This window comes from Tiliqua scincoides, chromosome 7, assembly GCF_035046505.1.
Source record: "Tiliqua scincoides isolate rTilSci1 chromosome 7, rTilSci1.hap2, whole genome shotgun sequence".
Lineage (NCBI taxonomy): Eukaryota > Metazoa > Chordata > Lepidosauria > Squamata > Scincidae > Tiliqua > Tiliqua scincoides.
The window spans coordinates 14,797,651-14,819,405 of NC_089827.1; the positions used below are offsets into that span (position 1 = coordinate 14,797,651).

Sequence of the window (21,755 nt, forward strand, 5' to 3'; positions counted from 1 at the left end):
TATCATGATCTAATCAGGCTCTTGTTTACACAGCAGTGACGGTGACAGCAGCAGCAGCAGCACCAGCACTAGCCAGGCAATTCCTAAAAGCTCAAGAATGGTGGAAGGGCTGATTTTTGCTTGAGTCTATTGTGAAGATGGTGTCTGTGCGTGTGTCTAGTCCTGACAAGAGATGGCAATCGGAGAGAAGCATTCCATGGGAATAGGCGATTGAGCCTTGCCTGTCTGCTTGGTGCCATCGAGTGACTCTCCCATGTCTAGATCCAATGCGAGCTGCAAGGATGCATTTTTTATTTTCTTTGTTAATTGCATTTTGACAGGCAGCCTTGTGAGAAATTCTGGAGCACCGTTTGAGCCAAAAGCAGATCTCATGCTGGTCTAAATACAGCCCAGAACATGTCTGAGTGTGTGGATGTTATTCCTGGGGTATGCTTCTTTTTACATATTTTGGAATGCATATAAAAAATTAGAATTCATTATGGTCGTGTCTTGCTTTTTCATGGTCTTTATTGCAGGACAAAGCACACAAATGCCCATATAGCACAGGAGTATTAACTATTTAGCATAAACATTTATTTCAGGTTTGGGGAGGGGAGAGACTGGCTCATTGGAAAATAAGGATTCCGGTTTCCTCTCTTCTGGGTGGATGAACTAGCAGGGTGTGATGAATACGCTGGGGTGAGTTGGGTTAAAAAACATACATTCTGCAGGGTTGCTGTTGGATGGATTCCATATCAATACAGCGTCTACCATTGAAACACATCATGTAAGCAGGTTTTTAAAAAAGGTGGGCATTCTCTGAAAGTATTCAACAGCCCTTCTTTAGCATTTCAGCTTGAACAGTGCCAGTGCTGGAATGATGATGTCGGAATCAGGCTATTCCTGGAGCTTCAGAAGCAGGGGCTGTAGACCTGAATATCCTGCCAAGGATTTGATTGTAAACAAGACCAATCTGAGCAGTCCTCAATAAAGTAAGGGATTGCATCGCATAGTAAAAGTGTGCCGTTCTCACTGAATTTCCCTCAAACAAATAATAGTACTCCAACTTGCAACTTCCTTTGCCTCCCCATAAATTATCATGTTTGATTCGCACTTCCTGACATCATTCCTATGTTAACCTAAGGTCTGATAGCTTGATTTTTTTCCCCCCAGATATTTTGATGGCATGACAAACCAGGAAGACAAAAAGAGGATGTCCTATGTGACTAGACACCCGGTCAGGTCGGCTTGTGGAATACATTCTCAGTAAGATGTATGGATCTATTTGTTCCTTGTCCATATATATAGATCATGAGACTTGACTGAGGCGATATTCATACCATCCATCCATCTATGGCGAACTACAGCCATGCAGCTGACAACATCTTACAAAATCTCTCTCCTTTGACAGCATTTTTGAAACTGACTTCACTGGGTTTCATAATAGGAGTCAGTGTGGTGGGTAACCTTCTGATCTCCATTTTACTAGTCAAAGACAAGACCTTGCATAGAGCTCCATACTACTTCCTATTGGATCTTTGCTGCTCAGACATCCTCAGATCTGCCATTTGCTTCCCGTTTGTTTTCACGTCAGTGAAGAACGGTTCTTCTTGGACATATGGGACTCTCACGTGCAAAGTGATTGCCTTCTTGGGGGTTCTGTCCTGTTTCCACACAGCTTTCATGCTGTTCTGTATAAGCGTCACCAGATACTTAGCGATTGCCCACCACCGCTTTTATACAAAAAGGCTGACCTTTTGGACTTGTTTAGCGGTCATTTGTATGGTGTGGACCCTCTCGGTAGCAATGGCTTTCCCTCCGGTGTTGGATGTGGGCACCTATTCGTTCATCCGGGAGGAAGACCAGTGCACCTTTCAACATCGTTCCTTCAGAGCCAATGATTCTCTGGGATTTATGCTGCTCCTCGCTCTGATCCTTCTAGCCACACAGCTTGTCTACCTCAAGCTGATCTTTTTTGTTCACGATCGCAGGAAAATGAAGCCAGTTCAGTTTGTTGCAGCGGTGAGCCAGAACTGGACGTTTCACGGTCCCGGAGCCAGCGGTCAGGCCGCTGCAAATTGGCTGGCCGGATTTGGAAGGGGTCCCACGCCTCCAACCTTGCTGGGGATCAGGCAAAACGCCAACACCACCGGCAGGAGAAGGCTACTCGTCTTGGACGAGTTCAAAATGGAAAAGCGCATCAGCAGAATGTTCTATATCATGACATTCCTCTTCCTCACCTTATGGGGCCCCTACTTGGTAGCCTGTTACTGGAGAGTTTTTGCGAGAGGGCCTGTGGTTCCTGGGGGATTTCTAACAGCTGCTGTTTGGATGAGTTTTGCCCAAGCTGGAATCAATCCTTTTGTCTGCATTTTCTCCAACAGGGAGCTGAGGCGCTGTTTCAGTACAACCCTTCTTTACTGCAGAAAATCCAGGTTACCAAGGGAACCTTACTGTGTTATATGAGGGAGCATCTGTAAATCTTTAGCCTTGTGAAAACACTACCCTTCTCTGCTAAGCAATTGTGGCCTGTTGCCATGTCTCGAGAAGCAACATCAAGAACGGGGGATGTCAGCAGTTGTAAGGATTTGGGCAACAACGTTCTGCAATCTTTGCAATAGCTCATCTCTAATCCTACAGTATTTTAAAATCTAAACTTGTTCCTGCTGACCACTCGTGAAGGTTTGTAATTAAGAATAAAAGACTGAACCACTGCCCTAAAATGCTTTGATGTGGTTGAAAATTTAGATAAGGATTCGGAGAGTAGCAGGTGCTAAATATATCAGCGCTAAATGCTGTATATATCTCCACGTTAAAAAGTAAGACCATCACAAAAGATTAAGCATTGGACATCTGACTCAGTTAAGTTTGACATGAGGTTAATGTGTTAATGAAACTAATTTTAGACACTGGATGACCTTTAAAGCATTTCATAGAATTCTTGTTTTGCAAAGACTAAAATTTGGGGGGCTGTGTTAAGTCCTGTAAGTGATGGGAGATGTGCCATGCAGTCCGGGATTATCACCCCCTCTCTGTTTGCCTTGTGGGTTCTGGGGAGCATTCCAAAGCAGTATTTTTTTTGTTGTTGTCATTTACATTAGATTTTATTTTTTTCTAAGTACATTCTTTCTGTCTGGATTTTTTTAAAAACTAAATACTGTTATGGGTTTGGGGTTTGTGGTTTTTTCTTTCAGTCCCACAGAAAAATTTACTGGCCTTTCATTGTGTTCTGTGTGTGTGTTTTGTTTTTAAATTTAATTTGTGTTGTTCTTTTATTCTGATTTGCTAACGTATTGATTGGAGACATTTTATATTTTCGAAAGCTAGATAGCAGTCTGTAGGCAACATCAAGGAGATGATCCAATCATAATAAAGGAGTAATCGTCACACAGAATAAACCACATGTTGCCTTAAAGGGTTATCTAGTATCTTCCATTTTGTTGAGCATTTTTAGCAAATAAGCAAAGAAAACAGAATCTGTTAACTCCAGTCTGTCATTTGGGAGTGCATGAAAGATCACTTAATCCCTTCTTTCCTTTTTATTCCCATGATTCCCCAAATTATCACTAGGATGATACAATTTTTTTTTCCTCTAGGTGTGCTGCCCCTTCTAGTTTGTTCTGAGAAACACAGGCAGTCAATGTATGTTTATATTTTAAGACCGCTGTCATGGGGAGACCGCAGCCTTAGTACGAAACCTTGCACAATGTGTGAAGCATTTATTCTACTGAAGGCACAGTCTTGTTTATACTTTCTGCACATTTTGGTGTATTGGTTGTTTCCAATTATTTCAATTTTAACTTGTGAAAGCATATAATATGATTTCTAGTATTTTAGAAATACATTAGAGTCTGTGAGTCTTTCCTTCTTTAAGATACAGATGTGTGGATTTCAATATAAAGTTGCATTTGCCAAAATTTACCTGTGTAGCCTGTTAATTTTCTTGGAATAAAATTTTACATTTTTCCAGTTATACAACAAACCTTTTATTATGATTATTAATTACTATCCTTTTGTTTAGTGAGCATGAATTACTGAGAATGTAGCCATTATGGAGTATAATTCGTTGAAGTCACTGTATTCCCAAACTGTAAATGCATGAATGATGGGGACCATAGGATTGATAAACGATATTCTCGACAATGGCACTGTTGTGTAGTTTATCATAATTACCCCTGCTATCTATTTGAATATGTCAGTTCAACTTAGAGGTACTACACAATATTTGACATTCAAGTTGAAGTATAATTTTTGACACTGTAGCTGAAGAGCAACTTTCATGATTCTGGCAAAGGAAGGTTTAAATTCTGCTTGGAAGGACTTGCTCCCAATTAATATTGGTGTGCTATCTTTCACTGTAATTCTAGATCTAGCAGTTCTCTCATCCAAAAGCACATGGGACACAGTTAGCAGCTCAGCTACTTCAATTTAACAACCAAAATAGGGTTCTTCCTCTATATGAATCAAAGACACACTTTTGGTTGAAACATTTCAGAGATCATCTTGATTTCACTGATGCTCATGGTGAGGTTCTCAACTTGACCTCATTTGTATTTCACGCTCATGTTGATGGGCCCAAAGGCTAAATTTAGCATGCTGTGTTGAAACACCGCAATAATCAATCTTCATGAATGCAAAAACATTTCAGGTCATAATCCCCAAAAGGCTTGAAATGAATATAATCCCAGAAATCTCTCTAACTGCCTGACCCACAAACTAGATAAATTGGATAGGAGTTGATTTAGTCCCACATAAATAATTAATATCCAGTTCCTAAAACAAATAGGAATTCTTCCATGGGTGTTTTTTTTCCTACCCAGGTATAGTAAAATCCTGGGTACTATATACCCCTCCACATTAGCATATCTAATGCCTATGTCGAGAAAGACAATGGTATCTTTTCAGTGCATGATCTTTTTGGACATAAGAATTTTGTTTTTCTTTTGCATGGTGGTACACGAGGGTGTGCCTGGAGCATTTTCTGCACCTGTGAAAAGGTCCTTTCTACAGGAGTTAATAGGATTTCTTTGGAATAGCTGATTTGATTGACAGGCATATGTTAGACAAATACTTATTCAAAACTGCCTAGGGTATCCAGCTGTAGGATAGCATTTTATTTATAGGATAGCATTTTATTCAGTATCATTTTATTATTAAGATTACTTTTGAAATTTGTTGTACCTAAGATGGCCTAAGTAGTGTTTCTCAACCAGTGTTGAGTGTTGAACCAGTGTTGAACCAGTGTTCAACCAGTGTTGAAACCAGTGTTTCTCAACCAGGGTTCCATCTCTGGTACCTGAGGTGGTGACTGGTGGTACTCGCAGGACCCCTCAATACCTGCGCCGCCCAGCAGCCAAACCAGGGACCCAATGAAAAAAAACAGTGGTAGAAGGCAGACAGAGCTCCAAAGCATGCTTTTTCACACACACAAAAAGCCCCTCCCACCATCCTAAGCCCACTACTGGTGTTTGTCACGTCACACTGACCTGCAACTTAGATGTAACTGGCGATGATGTCATCGCCAGTTACTTCTGGTGCTACTTCTAATAGGTGGACTGTGTGAAGTAGTACAGCAGAGGACAAACGTTGAGAAACACTGGCCTAGGATGTTCTGGTGACTTATAGCCCAATTCTCTGCATAACTACTGAGAAGTAAGTCCCACTGAGTTCAGTAGGGCCTTTTCCCAGGTAAGCATGTATAGGATTCCAGCCTAAGGCTACAATTCTGTGCACACCTGCTTGGGAGTAAGTTCCTTAGAATACAGTGGAACTTCTCAGTAAATGTGCATGAACTGTTCTGTATAATAATTACCTTACAAGAAGACTCACTAAAACATATTTTAATAGACATAAGAAAATCTGTAATTCTTACAGCAGATGTACCAATGCTGAGACTTCCACAGCTAGAAAATCAAATTTTTCTTATCCAAGCTGAGTTTTTCAGTGAATGTCACAGGGAAGGAGACCTTCAAATTATGTTCATATAGTTTGGGAATATTAAGTGGGCACTTTCTCCATTGCGCATTTAACCATTTTACAAAAAGCGTATGATACAAATTGCCATTTCAAGGCTTAAAATAAGAATTTATTTTACACATTTGGACAGGTTTTGCTTTTATTTTGTTTCCATGATAAGAGGGCCGGAGATGTACTGAATGAAATTAAAAGGCAACACAAGAATTGTTTTGTTAAAATATAAATTAGAGGTACTACCCATGTAAAATGCACTGTGATTGCACATTATTCAGGCAAAGGTCTCAGTAGAACTCCTAAAAGGATTATATGCTTACATGGATTAAAATGGTATATGTGGACAGCTGTTATAATTTTGGATACTACATTGTTCAGTGCATGAATGGATGGTGATGACGTAGAAATTGCTGCCTCTCTTGTTGCCATGCTGGCTTCTTACAGCATCTGTTTTGTTATTTTCTTACAAATGCTGAGATATAGTCCATTGGCAGGCATGGAGGTGACCCATTTTGTTCCAGTTGGATATTTAATGTTAATTTCTGGATGTCAGCGTTTTACTTGTTTGTCGTCCTCTGTGTAAGGCAGCCATTTTCAACCACGGTACTGGAATGATCTGCAAGTGTGCCAGGGGAGTTTGGGGGAAGGTCATTTATTAGTAGGGCCATTGGGGGATGTGAGCCCCTCCACCAGCAGCATGGTGTGCCTTGTCAATTGTCCAAAAACTGATGGTGTGCCTTGACTATTTTAGTACCTTCAGTGTGCCATGAAACCAAACAAGGTTGAAAATCACTAGTGTAAGGTATAGTCCAACACACACTTACCTGGGAATTAGGTCCCATTGAACCCAATGGACCTCCCTTCTGAGCAGCCATGTGTAGGATTGGGTTGTTCAGCTAGTATTATAATAACTTAATTTTGCACCCGGAAATACTGCATGATACAGTTCTTGCTGGACTGTACCACTTCAGACTAAAGTGCTGGTGGTGGCTTACAACTTGAATACTTGCCCATGTAAAAACCAACTTGCACATAGAAAGCGCTAAATGGTATTCCTGAATGTGGAGTCTAATAGTGAGCCTAGTCAAAGAAAAAAGTATATCTCTGCCAGCTCCATTTTCCCCTATACTTTCCATTCTCAACTGTGACCTACTCATCCCCTGAATATAAAACCATAATATTTGTTATCCTGCCCTTATTGCAGTCTTATGCCAGGCTTCCCTTAGGAGTCCTGACAGCAACTTTTGGTATATTCCTCTAAGACAAGGGTGTCAAACATAAGGCCAAATGCAACCCCCGGAAACAATTTATCCCACCCCCATTATAATTGGGTTCCTCCAGCATGATAATTAGGCTCTCTCATATCTTAAAAATATGAACAAGATTTGCACATTTTCTCTTCTGTCACCTGCAGCTAATGAGTTTCTGTGTGAAAACAAAGTGCTTATTTATGCCACCATCTGTGTAATGATGTCACTTTCTGTGTAATGATGTCACTCCCAGCCCTCAACAGGCACCATGAATGCTAACTTTGGCCCCCTGTATGAAATGAGTTTGACATCTCTGCACTAAGAGTTCTTCAGTGACTGGGTGCCTCTGGAAGCACATGGCAGTCAACATTATGCTCAACTGCCATGTGTCTCCAGGTGGGCCAAACATGCCTGCACTCATTTTGTAATGCACGTATCTGCAAAACACATGACTGAATGTTGATCAAGTACTGGGCCCGTGATGATTCATGGGATTTGGCTGCCATCTTGTTGTATGATTTCTGAAATGTAATTAGTCTGGCTTTTAACCAATTAGTCAAGTAAATCAATAGACTGCAAAACTTCCACAAAGGCCCATATTTTTTTAGAATGTTGAAAGACAGGAGCAATTTCTCAAGTATCAACTTGCAAATTGCAGACCAAAACTACTGTTCCATGTTAGAAGGAAACATCATGTTCCATAGTGGGGTTTTCATCCAATTATGGTGCTCAGGATATTTCCTATTGCAATTACGAGCTATTGCCATCACTATAGTAAAAGATTCATGTTTAAACCATATGAGAGGAGGAAGGCCATTAAAACCCTCATCCTGAAAGGCAAATTATCTGCTAACTTTAAATACAAAGTGGAAGAAAAAAAAATCCATCTTTTTCACTTTCATTACACTTGAGACAGGAATTGAGAGGGGAGGAGCAAGCTTGCTGTAAGCCTCAGTGATTAATTGGTAGGTAGAAAGGGGATTTTAATTTGCTATTCGAGCTTTACAGTGCAATCTGGTGCATGTTTACTTGGAAGTAAGTTCCACTGTGTTCAGTGAGATAGATTCCCAGGTAGGCAAGCAAAAACTTAAGAAGTGCAGCCTTGATTAATCATTTTATTGATTGTTTAACGATTAATCAGTGATCAGTGAAAACTTTGATCATTCATTGATGAAAGTCTGGAACCTGATGCCTACAAATCTATCCTAAAAATAACCATGGGTTGCCCTGTGCTGATTGGGAAGGAGCAATATTTGTGTCATATGTAGCACGTGGTAGACAGAGACTCCCTATGAATAGGTAGGTTTGGGGTTCATTTGGTTTCTCATGGTTTTCTTGCCCCTGCTCTACTGGGCTGTAAAGTTGGGGAAATCAAAGCAGTTAGACATGACGGCCACCTCACTTTGTTTTGTGCGCCACAACGTGAAACTAGCTATTACCTGGGGCAGGGTGGGGGCTAGAATGGTCAGATCCTTTCTCTGGGATTTCAGTGTCTTTTTCTACCAGTCCTTTTCAGTTGTGCAAATGTAAGGAATATACTATTATTTTCAATTGTACAGTAAGGATCTGTTCTGCCCAGGTGGCAGAATACAAAGGCATGAGAATAACTGAGGCTGCAAATCCCATGCACATTTTACTGGGAGTCCCATTGAGCGCTGTGACACTTACTTCTGAGTAGACATGCATAAGGTTCTGCTGGGACAGGCCAAGAAAGCAATGAAGTCTAGTTCCATTTCAAATCCACTGCTTGTTTAGGGCAATGAAGACAAAGTTAGGGAAGAAGAATATATTTGAACTTTCCTTCTTTGTCAGTTGTAGCAGTTGTTCCTTTTCCGTTGGCTATGTCTGTATTTTTTCTTTTCTTTTTGAGTTCCAGGACTGGCATTGATCTTCATGACTTGGGAACAAATTAGGCACATGGCTTCTGTTTTTCTAGCCTGAGCACAGCTTGGTGGGCATTTGGTGCTTATTTTTCTAGCTTTGGAATAAATTGGTGGGCACTTGGAACTGATGTGTAAATGAAAATGAAAAAGCATATTTTATTTTATTTTATTAAAAGTATAATACATTTTAAACATATTAGACTATACTTATTTCAGTTTTTGCTCTTCCACAGTTACTTAAAGTTTACCACTAGCCCCACTTCCAGCAACATTTCTGGCTGTAGGCCTGAAATATTGGAAATTGATATATTGTCTATGTGGCAGTGGCGCCACTAGGCTTTGCGTCACCCAGGGTGGGAAGCCAGCACATCACCCCTATGATGGACCTCCTCCCATGCAGTGGGTTGGGCAACATCCTGGATGGGAGGCATGGTGATGTGCCATGGTCCTGCCTCCAGTGGTTTTTTTTGCCTTAACCTTTGATAGAATAGATATGTTTCAACGCAGTTTGTTTCATTGCATTCTGCATGAAATTACACATTGATTGATATATAACATGATGGTATCATCCAAAAATACCAAGATTTTAAAAATTTTGACCACTAGCGGTGTCACCCCCCTGTGCACATCACCCGGTGTGGCCGGCACCCCACACCTCCCTAGTGACGCCACTCCTGTGTGATCTGGTGAGGGTTGGTTGGTGAACAAAGGCATAATCTGAAACAGGAGGCAAAAGGCTGTGGCATAGCTACGGGGGGGCAGCACGGTAAGTACTGCGGGCACCACAATGCACTGTGTAATTGTCCCCTCTTATACCCCAGCAGAACCATTCTGGGCAGCAAATCCACAGACGCTCACAGAACCAAACAGCATCTTCTGTGTGTTGCCATCACTGCCTGGAATGGCTCCAAAGGCAAGCGGAAGGGGGCACTTACACAGCGGATTGCGCACCTTCAGTACTTACCGCACCACTGCCCCTGTAGTTACACCACTGGCAGGAGGTTATTAATCCAGCAATTAAAAATAATAATAAAAAAATAATAATTCAGTATTTATATACCGCCTTTCTGGTCATTGGATTACTCCTCTGACTTTATTCAAGGCGGTTTACATAGGCAGGCGTTTCTAAATCCCTCAAGGGGGTTTTTACAATCATAGAGGTTCTCTCTTTCAAGAACCAACAACATTTCAGATGGATCTTCCTGGTTTGATCTCACTTCTGGCCTCCAGTTCTCCCATGCAGGCTGACAGCAGCTCCATCTCTCACATGGAGGCAGCCAAGATGCTTCTTGCTCACACCAAGAGCAGGTGGAATCACTCAGCTGGGCTGGTCAGCTGCTTCAAGGTCTCGCCATTCTCAGCCATTCAGGGAGCTGCTGGTGTCCTCGAACTGGCGATCTTCTGATGTTATCTTCAGGCTAACAGAGGCTCTACCCTCTAGACTAGAACTCCTGCCTGAATAGTGCCCCCGCCTTCTGTACCGTAGGTAATTATACGATGTGCAATCCTATGCACATCTACTCAGAAGTATGCCCTATTGAGTTCAATGGCACTTACTTGCAGGTTTGCAGCCCAAGTGATACAGAAGAAAATCCATAAATATAAAAAGTATTTGAAATTTTCCCAAAGGAAAGTAACAATTCTCTTCCCTGAGGAAGACTCATGAATTTGAAAGGTTATGTTAGGTTAAAAAAAAAATGGCAACCTTAAAGTGACTAAAACACACAGCGCCAGATTCTTTGGTGGTGTAAATTTGCATTGCTTTGCTCGCTCCCAGTGGATCTGTGCTGACACGTGAACTGGCTGAGCCTCTTTCAACACTTAGCAAATGAAAGCAAAATATTCCATGGAGCTACAAAATACCTTTGCAAAGCAGCTTTCAACCAACCTTTAGCCTTAAGGGCAGAGAAATCTATTGTGTCACTTTCTCCTTTTAAGAACATGGTGTTTGTTCAGTTGCATTCTCTTTCCTCTGCCTTTCATGCAGGAGAACATTTCCTTTTATTAATATGAGCTCATTGCTGCTGCAGACTATAATTGTATCCCAGTAAAATGAGCCAGTTCGATGGTTTGCTTCCCCCCTCCTTCCAAAAAAAAAAAGTGAATTGGAATGTCCATCATGGGGCACACTGAATTTCAGGAAATGTTATTTTAATAGCATTAGGTTACCAATCCACTATGGATAATGCATTTTTTTTAAAGTATGGAAAAGCGATGCAAGACAAGACAAGAAACCTTTATTGGCATGTTTAAAATACAAACAGTGTAAAGCACAAAATTGGCTTGAGGGCAACACAAATCAAACAGTTCACCTTCAACAAGGCCTTGCTGCATCCATTCAGCCATTTGGGACAAACATAGTAATACGTCTCTTAATAATCATTTTTATATATTTGGCTACCCCCCCCCATGTATATATGTTTATATATAAAAAACATTTATGTTGATACTACCTGATATTCCCTTAAATCTATTGCTAAAGGGTCAATAGATTTAAATTGCTTATACCACAATCCTATGCATGTCTCTTCTCAGTAGGAAGTCCCATTATGTTCACTTGGGCTTACTCCCAGGAAAATGTGCATAGTAAATCTGTCACACCCACCTATGAAATGTGATTATTAAATCTCAACATCAGCCTAAGGTTTTGGAAACTCTTTGTGTATTGGATGAAACAGATCTCTTGAAAAGTGATCTCAGCTCCAGTTGCCTCACTGCTTTAGGCTATAGCACTACAGACTATAAACCCCATTGAATAGAAGTCTTATGCAGACTTCTGAGTCTGATGCATTAGACTGAGCTGCTGAAAGGTTAAATCTGCATTCAAAAGTATGCATAGAGAAAGGTGGAAGCAAGCATAAGGTATGCTATATTGCAAGAAAGTGTCCCAGACAAATCATCTTTCCTAGCAGATGGTCCATTTGGTTGTATGTATAAAATTCAGAAATAACTGCCCAATCCTATCCCTGGCCACACTGAAGCATGCAGCTGCACCATGGCAGCATGAACTTCATGCTATGATGGGGGAGGCGATCAAGAGGTCTCTTCCAATGGCGCCACTAGGGTCTGTGTCACCCTGTGCAGGAGGTCAGTGCATCATCCCATGATGGATCGATCTCCTTCCATGCAGTGGGCAGGCCAATGCCGCAGGTTGTGGGCATGGTGACGTATCATCGCTCCGCCTCCACTGGTTTTTTGGCTATAACTTTTGATAGAATATATTTTAACAGTTTGTTTTGTTGCATCTTCATGAAATCACACATTGAATGATATATAACACGATGGTATTATTTGAAAATACCAAGATTCAAAAAATTTTGGCATGTAGTGGTGTCGTCCCCCTATGCGCATCACCCGGTGCAGCCCCACACTCCCTACTCCCACTAGCAACACCACTGGTCTTTTCGGACCTACGCCAGCTCCAGTACTACTGCCGCTTTCCACCAGCAGTTCGGACTGGCCTGGTGGTCGTGCACTCTGTGTGCTGTTGTAATTTAAAGATAGAATTGGGCCTTAAAAACATGGCATTTTTTTCATTTTCTCCTTACCACCGAACTATAAATAATCTTTATTATCACAATTGCATTCATCACTCAAAAGATAATATTTAATCTAAGTCTGAAGTACCTTTCTAAAAAAATTTTTAAATTTAAGTGATATTTATCTGCCAAATCTTTACATTTTAGTTTCCTACAAGGTCAGAATGTAATGCTTGAATTTATATATCTAATTTATATATCTATAAGCTTGGCCTATTTCCTCAGTTCTTCAGTCAACAAAATACGGAGTTGCAACAATGCTTATTTCAATAAAATGGCAGCTTTAGGCTTAGCCTGGAAAATTCTGGACTCCTTCCTTTGGAGAATAATTGTATACAGTAACAATACCAGGCTCAGGGCTGCTTCACAGCTGAAATACCTACACAGACACACACAGAGAGCATGTGTGAACCCACAGATGCTTATTTTGCCATGTATATCTGTGTTCGGAGAAAAGCGTGCTCTGAGAGCCCAATCCTGAGCTCAGTGCTCCAGCTTTCTGCCAGAGCACACTGTTGCAAACGTGCCGTAAGGCACATCTGCTAGGCATACCACTAGGCCAACCCCCTGTGGTGAGGTGTGGTCTCACGGACTGCCAAGCCATGGCACGGTAAGCGGGGGTGGGGAGGGCTGCAGGGAGGAGGCATTCCGGGGAGAGGGGAGGCAGGTGGAGGGCAGAGAGAGGGTGGGTAGGAGGCGTGTCAGAGAGAGGGAGTGTGGAGGAAGGAGGTGGGTCCGGTGGAGCGATCCTGTCCGTTTCTGCAGGGCTTGTCACCCTCCACAAACACCTTTAGTTTATCGGTGGTAAAGCTTGTAGCCCCATTGCGGGGCTGCTTCCCTTCTCCTGAGGTGCTGCCCGCGGCAGGCTGAGGCGCGCAGGATGTGGCGGCAGCCATTCTTGGCGCCGCTGCAGCCGCACGCCCTGGGCAGCTCAGGATTGGGCTGTAAGACTGCAATCCTTTACGACAGTGGGTTCCAAACTTTTGTGCACCAGGACACACTTTTTAAAATGACACTCTTATTGGGACCCTAGGTTTACCAGACTTAAAAAAAAGAGAGAGAGATCTAGAAATAAATTATATTTTATTTATTTATAATTAATAATAACCAGAAAAAAAGACCTTCAAGCATTTATCTGCCTAAATTTACACATGCTTGCAAACTGCAGGAGCTGGCCTCTTTGCAGGGTAATTACCAACTACAGTATCTGATTTTTGAATAGCCTCAAAAATCTTGGCTTGAGGCAATTAGTTATCTGATCTTTCCATCATTCTTTGGCTACCCACCAAAAATCTGGTCAAGACCCACCAGTGGGTCCTGTCCCACAGTTTGGGAACCACTGCTTTACACACTTTCCTGAAGGTAAGCCCCACTGAGCACAATGGAACTTTCTTCTGAGTGTATAGGATTGTGCTGTGATTCTATGTATTATTGGAACACACCTAGGCTAGACACACTTTTTTTTAAAAAAATGAATTTATAATTGTTAATGAGCTATCTAAATACTACGTACAAATTCTCCTCCTTGCAAGATTCCTCTTCTTTTGATTGTGAGCATCCTACCATTTGGCCTGCATGTTACACCTATCTGTGGCTATCCTAGTGAGTACTTGGCCAAGCAGTGTAGGGGCAGGACAAGGGTGGTGGGAGAGCAGAACAGAGACTGGGAGGGGTGTTTCAGGGCAGGGGATGGCAGAACAGGGGATCAGGCCCAGGAGGGAGTGGGATCAGTGGAGAAGGCCTCCTCTGTATCTTATCCTCCCTCATGGGCCCAAATGCCCTACAAGTGGCTGCTTGGATTTGCACCAGCAATTTAACTGGTGCTGATCCAAGTAGCCCAGATGGACAGACTGGAGTGTTACTGGCTCCAGCTGCCCCAGCACAGGTTAGGAACTGGGTTGCCCATTGCTTTTATAAATTCAGTGTATCAACAGTGTTATCCAATTGTTTACTTGTGCATTTCCATTGTCGCTGAAGGAAGCCCCGCTACAGTTCAAAGGGCTGCCCATGCTTGCAGTTTCCAGAGACACAAGCCTAGAAAAGCCCATACAAAAGGCAACAATGCTCACAGCAGTCATACCAGAGACCTGGGATTTAAGCTGATTAGCCTCCTTGACTTCAGTGAACTAAATGGGCTTAAACTAAAATAATGTGGCTTAAATCATTTTAACAGCTTCAGTCTTTCTATTACTAGCACGGGAACCGATTGTGGAAGGTTCTCCTTAGTGGAGCAGAAAGGTTCTTTTTTTGCAGACAGGTCACCCCAAATCCCAGCCCTTCTGCCGTTTGGGTGAAATTAAATCCGTTGTGGACAGGATTTCCGTTCCCTTTCAGCAGTATATCAGCTCCACCACTGGAAAAAGACCAGTCTGAGACTGCCGAAAAGGCCGTAGCACATCAAGCAGGAAAACAAACACTGTGAGTTCCATGCATAGAAACGAGTGGTGTCTATGAGTTGTGAATCTCCATGTTCAGAGAGAGCATACAGGTGGGCCGTCTTTAACCGTGGATTCTGAATCCGTGGATTTGACTCAGTGTGGGTTCCAAACTTGTGCTGGAGGGCTTCGCCTGATCTCCTGGACGCAATTAGAAGTGCCTTCCAGCTGCATCTGGGCGAATTTCTGAGGCCCATGAAGGCTGCCTGGCTGCCTCCCCAGGTCCCAGAAGGCCTTAGAAGGCCTCCTGGAGATCTTAGAAAGGCACTTCTGGATTTAACTAAACCAGAAGTGCCTGCCAGAAGGTCAGACCACAAATTTCATTATCCGCAGATTTTGGTATCCATGGATTTTGGTATCCGCAGGTGGAGAGTTATTCACACATGTCTGCCCATACAGATATCATTCAAAATACTTCAAGGACATAATCCAACTCCTTACCAAAGACCGTTCCTAAATTGTTAAATCTTACCAGGCGCTCAGCATCTTCCCTCCCTTCTACCCCACTAAGCCACTTAGTGGCCTACGATAATCTGCCCCAGCAAAATTGCTGGTGTAAGTCTGAGAAGCCCCATGTTGATCCCACCCCTTCCCAGGCCTGATCTGCACCTCTTCACTCTCTCCCTCCCAGAACCACCCCACATCTGCTGTCCTCCCCCACTCATACCATATGGGGTAGCTGTTACCTGCTGTGGCATCCACAGCTCCAAATCCAGTGCTGGCAGAATGTTGCAGGCCTTCCTGCCAGCACACCTTACTCCTGAGTCATCAAAAAGCTGTTTACGAAGCTTTTGCAACGGATAGCGCTGGCACTAGCAAAACATAGAACATTATTCTTTCTACAGACTTTGTTCTAGGCCAGCGGTTGCCAAACTCGTGACTGCTATGTAGCGAAAATTCGGTCCCTGTTCAGACCGCAGCTTACCTTTCCGCCTCCGTGTGTCTCATCTTCTGAGTTGATCTGGGCACTGGGACACTCTGAGCAGTCATGTCTGTTGCCTGGCATCCCAGAAGGCTGTGTAATAGGGCATCCAGGTAGATGTGACTGCCCAGAGCATCCTGGTGCCCAGATCTACTCAGAAGACGAGACACACGAAGGTGGAAAGATAAGCTGCAACAAGATGTGCAGAGGTGGAAAGGTAAGTTCTGTTCAATGAGTTGCTTTCCCCAACCCCAGATCTGGCCCCCAGGCCAGGGTTTAGAGAAAACTGTTCTAGGCAATGCAGCCATTGAGGCTGTGGTTTGGAGATACACACCCCCCCCCCCCGCAGAGGCTTCTTAACCCTTTCCCTTCAGGCTGCTTTCCTGCTATAATATATCTTTAATCTATAACAGGGGTGTCCAAAGTTTTTGGCAGGAGGGCCGCATTGTCTCTCTGACAGTGTCAGGGGCCAGGGAAAAAAAGAATTAATTTACATTTAAAATTTGAATAAATTTACATACATTTACATAAATGAATATATTAAAAATGAATTTATATGAATGAATGAATGAAGGTCTTGCAATAGCTCAAGGCCTATAAAAGGCCTTGCACAAAGCAAGACTGGCCTTTCCTTTGCTGCTGCTGCTGCTGCATCACAGATGTGAAACAGCAAGCAGAGGAGGAAGCCCTCATCCCACAGCTCACGCGAGAGGTCAAACAGTCGTCCTCAGGCTGAGAGCAGTTGCGTCGGGCTAGTGTGGGCTCCAACAAATCTCTGGAGGGCCAGAGGCTCATTGGAGACTGAGGGTTCCCTGAGGGCTGCATTGAGAGACCTTGAGGGCCACAAGTGGCCCCAGGGCCAGGGTTTGGGCACCCCTGATCTATATAATAAGCTCTTATGTTATTTAAAATATCTCCAGCCCTTTGATGTTATTCTTCAGTGAACTGTGTTTTTTGAGAGCTTGCAGGAAAACCTTTAGGAGGGACGCCATCACTTTGAAAGGCATTTCTTCTTCATCTTTTCCTCACCCCAGTCATTCCTCATCCATCCAAGGCTCAAGGTTTGCTTAGAACCAGGTGACTCCCTAGAATTTCAGAGAAGTGGGTTCCCAAGCCCCTGGTGATCATTCAGTTTCCAGAATGTCAAGCAGAATGAAAACATATTTGTTCTCCTTACCTGATTGAGGGCCCAATCCTATCCAACTTTCCAGCACTGATGCAGCTCTGCCAATGGGGCAAGTGCTGCATCCTTCAGTGGGAAGGCAGTCACAGAGACCTCCTCAAGGCAGGGGAATGTTTGTTCCCTTACCTTGGGCTGTATTGTGGCTGCATCGGTGCAGGAAAGTTGGATAGGATTGGGCCCTGAGACTCCTACGCTTTTCTCTCCTTTATTCTGCTGTTCTTCCTTGCCATCATGCCAAGTGAGGTTGTAGCCCACTGTTTGGACAGAAAGTGTTGTCATCTTACCTGGCTCAAGTCCTTTCATGCATGTCTTGCTTCCTGAGATGACACCAAACAATCTGTAGAAATACCACCAACTGTCTGTATACTGACATTTCCTGGTAATTTGCATGATAGAAGCCGCCATTAGGGCCTGCTTTTTCACCCAGGCATTCCCCCCTCCCCCCAAAGAGCTAGGGAAATCTAGCTCTGCCTCCCCCAAGTGTATGGACAACTTTATCAGGAGAATAGTGGTAACCATATTCCTCCTCTAGGTAATCAATGGGCATAACTACCTGGCTCCAAGCTGTGCTCCATCAGAGACCGAGTGAACGTATCGTGACCAACCCCAAAATGTCGAGGCAGCTGGACAACGCAGATTCCCACAGGCCAAGCCCTGTGGTAGTCTTTGCCTGTTCCAGTCAGCCAGCCTCACCAAACTGGACCAGTATCATCTGAGTGGTTCTGGCTCACCCACTGATCTTTCTTACCTCAGAATGGACACCAAGCAATCAACTCCTTATACGGTCCTCACAACATCTGCCTAAAGTGACCCTAAATGGAAAAAAATGAAGGGATAACCTACACCTAATGAACTGCACCATCCAACACCAATCTGGGGTAAGCAAAAAACCTGTCAGCGCCAGGCCAATAGGGTAGGTGAAAAAAACTGTCACCATCCAACACTAGGCTGGTATAGGTGAAAAAAATCCCTACCTGGCACCCACTAGGACAACTAACTACTCTCAGATTGTATAAAAGGCGCACAGGAACGCAACTGCAAGGTAGGAACTAACTTGTACCCCAACAAGCATCCCAGCCAATTCAGAGGTTGCAATTTTGTGCCTCTGCCCCATGCTTCTGCAAGATCTGCACCACCGTAATTCTTCCATGGGTATCACTGAGGATGTCCTCAGCCAAGTACAGAAGCTTCAGCAGTACCACAAAGCCTTTCAGTTCATTATTGCCTGTTCACAAAGCAACTCACAGCCCTTGTGTCAAGGCAAACAATCTCTCTCTGCTGATCCAAACTATTTTTTTTAATTAGTTTTTACATTCTGTTGTTCGGAGGGTCATTTCTCACAATCCACTCACCTCACAACAGCGAGCTAATTGGCAGGGAAAGAGGTAGGAAGGTAACATGATTAATCTAAGGACGAGAAGGTTCTCCGGTGAACATGAGCATCCTTAGGCAACACTGTGCAATGCAAGGTTGTTTAATTTGTTTTCCCTTCGATCAAATAAACACCAATCTAGTTATTAGGAGTATATTTTACCCTTCAGCTCCAAAGTTTTGAAAGAGTTTATTTATTAAAAGAAAACTTCAATTTCAGAAACAATGGGATGGTCAACAGGGACATCCTACCTTATATTGACACCACACCGTCTAAAGATAGCTGCCAACTGCTAAATATTTTAATAGCCGAAAGCTCAAAGGAGGCCATTATTTGTACGTCGAGTTAACTGCAGCAGAAATACCGTTAATCTTTTATAGCGTCTTTAGCACATTATTAGACTTTGGTCCTGGTAGACCCAATGAGAGCAAGCGCACACTTTGTAAGTAAGCACACACTTTGTAAGTAAAGAATAATGCAGCATCTATAGAAACCATTTCTGCAGCATTAAGAGATTACTTTTGAGCAGATGACTATTTTTAACAGAAGTTAAAGCCACCCCCCACACCGTGTGTTTTCCCAAAGACTATTCAAGGTGCATATTTGCTTTGACATGGATAAACATGTCAAATGTATTTTTTAGCTACATCGACTTCACGTACTTCTAGTCAGGGTCAATAGAGATGCTGTAAAACCAGACCTTGGGGTGCTGATCCTGCAGGCAGAAGCATCTGTCTATTCTCCATGACAGTGACTGTATCAAAAGGAAGAGGAACTTTTTCAGCTCTGTTCAACTGCTACTTGTTTACTTCTTACTTCACTGATACCATGTGACATTGTATCTTTTGGCTTTGACCCAACTTGCACAAATTAGCCCTTCCCTTTTGCTTTTAGAAATCATTATCCTTCATTCTCAGTGATGATGTGGCTGAATGGCAGGGTAATCCAAATCTCCCTGCAGGGATGATCTAACAGTGTTTCGCAAACTGTAGGTCAGGATCCACTAGGCGGATCATGAACCAATTTCAGATGGGTCCCCATTCATTTCAGTTCAATGTGTATTTTATTTTCAATATATTAGACTTGATGCTACGATGGGATGTGACTACACTTGGGGCAATGTTACTGATCTGTACTTTTAACAGGCTACTACGTGTATGCTTTTAACAATGATAGTCAATGGGGCTTACTCCCGGGTAAATGTGGATAGGATTGCAGCCTTTGGGGTGGTAGGGGAATTTTTTTTAAACAGATCAGCAACTGCTTAGGAGGATTGGAGGATTGGGAGGGTTCTTCTTTATTTTAAGTAGTTTTTTAAACTTATACTTATTTTATTATTATTTATTACAGGCATTTATATACCGCCTTTCTTGGTCGTCAGATTTCTCCTCAGACTTTAATTCAAGGCGGTTTACATAGGCAGGCTGTTCTAAATCTCCGTAGGGATTTTTACAATTGAAGAAAGGTTCTATCTTTCAAGAACCACACAACATTTCAGATGGATATTTTATGGTCTGTTATCACTTTCTGGCCTCCAGATTCCTCCCACACAGGCTGACAAGCAACTCCTTCATCTCTCCAAGAGCAGGTGGAATAACTCAGCTGGGCTTGTCAGTTGCTTCAAGGTCTCGCCATTCATGATGCTGGTGGCCTCGAACTGGCGACCTTTGGATGTTATCGTCAGGCAAACGGAGGCTCAACCCTCTAGACCAGACCCTTATTGCAAATGTTTAATTTTTTACTTAATTTAATTTGATTTTGTCATATGGGGGTGTAAAAAATTTTCTGCTTGATGATGTCACTTCTGGCCATGTCATCACCTCCAGTGGGTCCTGACAGATTGTCATTCTTAAAAAGTGGGTCCTGGTCCTAAAATGTTTGAGAACCACTGATCTAACAGAACAATGTCTAGTGTGCACTTATGCAAGAGTCACAGGATGCCCATGTGAACAGGTCTCTGTTCCTCTGCTTCCGAGCCAGTCACAGCTGTGAAAGCAAAGTAGAGGCTTCTTCTCGAATGTGAAGGCTGAGAGGAGGGTGGCTCATTTCCTGCATGGAGGTTCTGTCTGTAAGATTTCAATTCTATTCTGTTACCATTTGGGAGAAAAAGTTTAAACTCTCTGGCTCTTTTCAGGAGACTTTCTCACCCTTTTCAGCAAAGTAAGAAAATTGGAAACTTTTAGAACATTCTAGAATGAGAGTCGCTGCCTTTTCCTTCAGTGCACATTTAGCCAAAATGCCAAATTTGTAGTGCTGAGAAAGTTCACGTTGTCATGAGAAGCAGAGTGAAGTGGATAATTGGACTGTCGGCCACATAGTTTCTTGATGGGTATTCTGGTGTTGAAAGAAGCATTAGCTGAGAAATTCAGACCCACCCTTGGTTGGCAGATTGCAGGTTGTGGGGTGGACTTAGGTAGCCTTTGTCTGATCCATTCAGAACATGACAGGACTGACACTGAAGTTAATAGACATTGATTGGGATCAAAAAAAAACCTCCCCCAATCAGTTGCGTAATCTTTGTTCTCAGGTTCCTGTTTAGACCTGTGCATCATGTTAAAACCAGTATTTCTGAATGTATGTCATTTAGGGCGCAATCCTAACTCCTTATGTCAGTGCTTTCCAGCACTGGCATAGCAGTGCCAATGGGACATGTGCTGCATCCAGCAGTTGGGTGGCACTCACAGAGGCCTCCTCAAAGTAAGGGAATGTTTGTTCCCTTACCTCAGAGCTGCATTGCCCTTTTGCCAGTGCTGGAAAGCACTGACATAAGGGGATAGGATTGCACCCTTAGGCTGCAATCCTATACACACTTTCCAGGGAGTAAGCCCTGTTGAACACAATGGAACTTAGGTCTGAGTAGGCATGCATAGAATTGTGCTGTAAGTTCATTGGCTGCAGTTGAGATGAAAGAAGTTTAGGACTGGGCTCATTAAATACCACATTCATTTTCTTTGATGTCTTATGGTAAATGGGTCATTATATTTCAATAGCACTTGCATGTTCCACTTCTATTTTATTAGTATCTTATTTCTTCTAATGGAGACTGTATATTTTACAGAAATGTGTGTTTGGAAAATAATGTCAGAGGAATTTGGAAATCTTTCACATAGTCATTTTTTCCCCTCATGCTATGCATATTAGATGAACTTAAAGATTCAGGGTGGTCTTCTAGTAGCTTCTTTTCCATTTAAGGAGCCGCTTTTTCTAGATACGTCACATCAC

At 42.8% G+C, this 21,755-nt stretch overlaps 1 protein-coding gene across 1 annotated transcript; it reads left to right on the forward strand.

Moving 5' to 3' along the window:
* Window positions 1-1,332: 1,332 nt before the first annotated feature.
* On the forward strand, window positions 1,333-2,445 carry GPR85 (G protein-coupled receptor 85). Its single transcript, XM_066634314.1, has one exon. The coding sequence runs from the start codon at window positions 1,333-1,335 to the stop codon at window positions 2,443-2,445; it is 1,113 nt and encodes a 370-aa protein (XP_066490411.1).
* The last annotated feature ends 19,310 nt before the right edge of the window (window positions 2,446-21,755 follow it).

Excerpts from the sequence above, each read along its gene's own strand:
- GPR85 (XM_066634314.1), top strand. The coding sequence starts at position 1,333 with ATGGCGAACTACAGCCATGCAGCTGACAACATCTTACAAAATCTCTCT.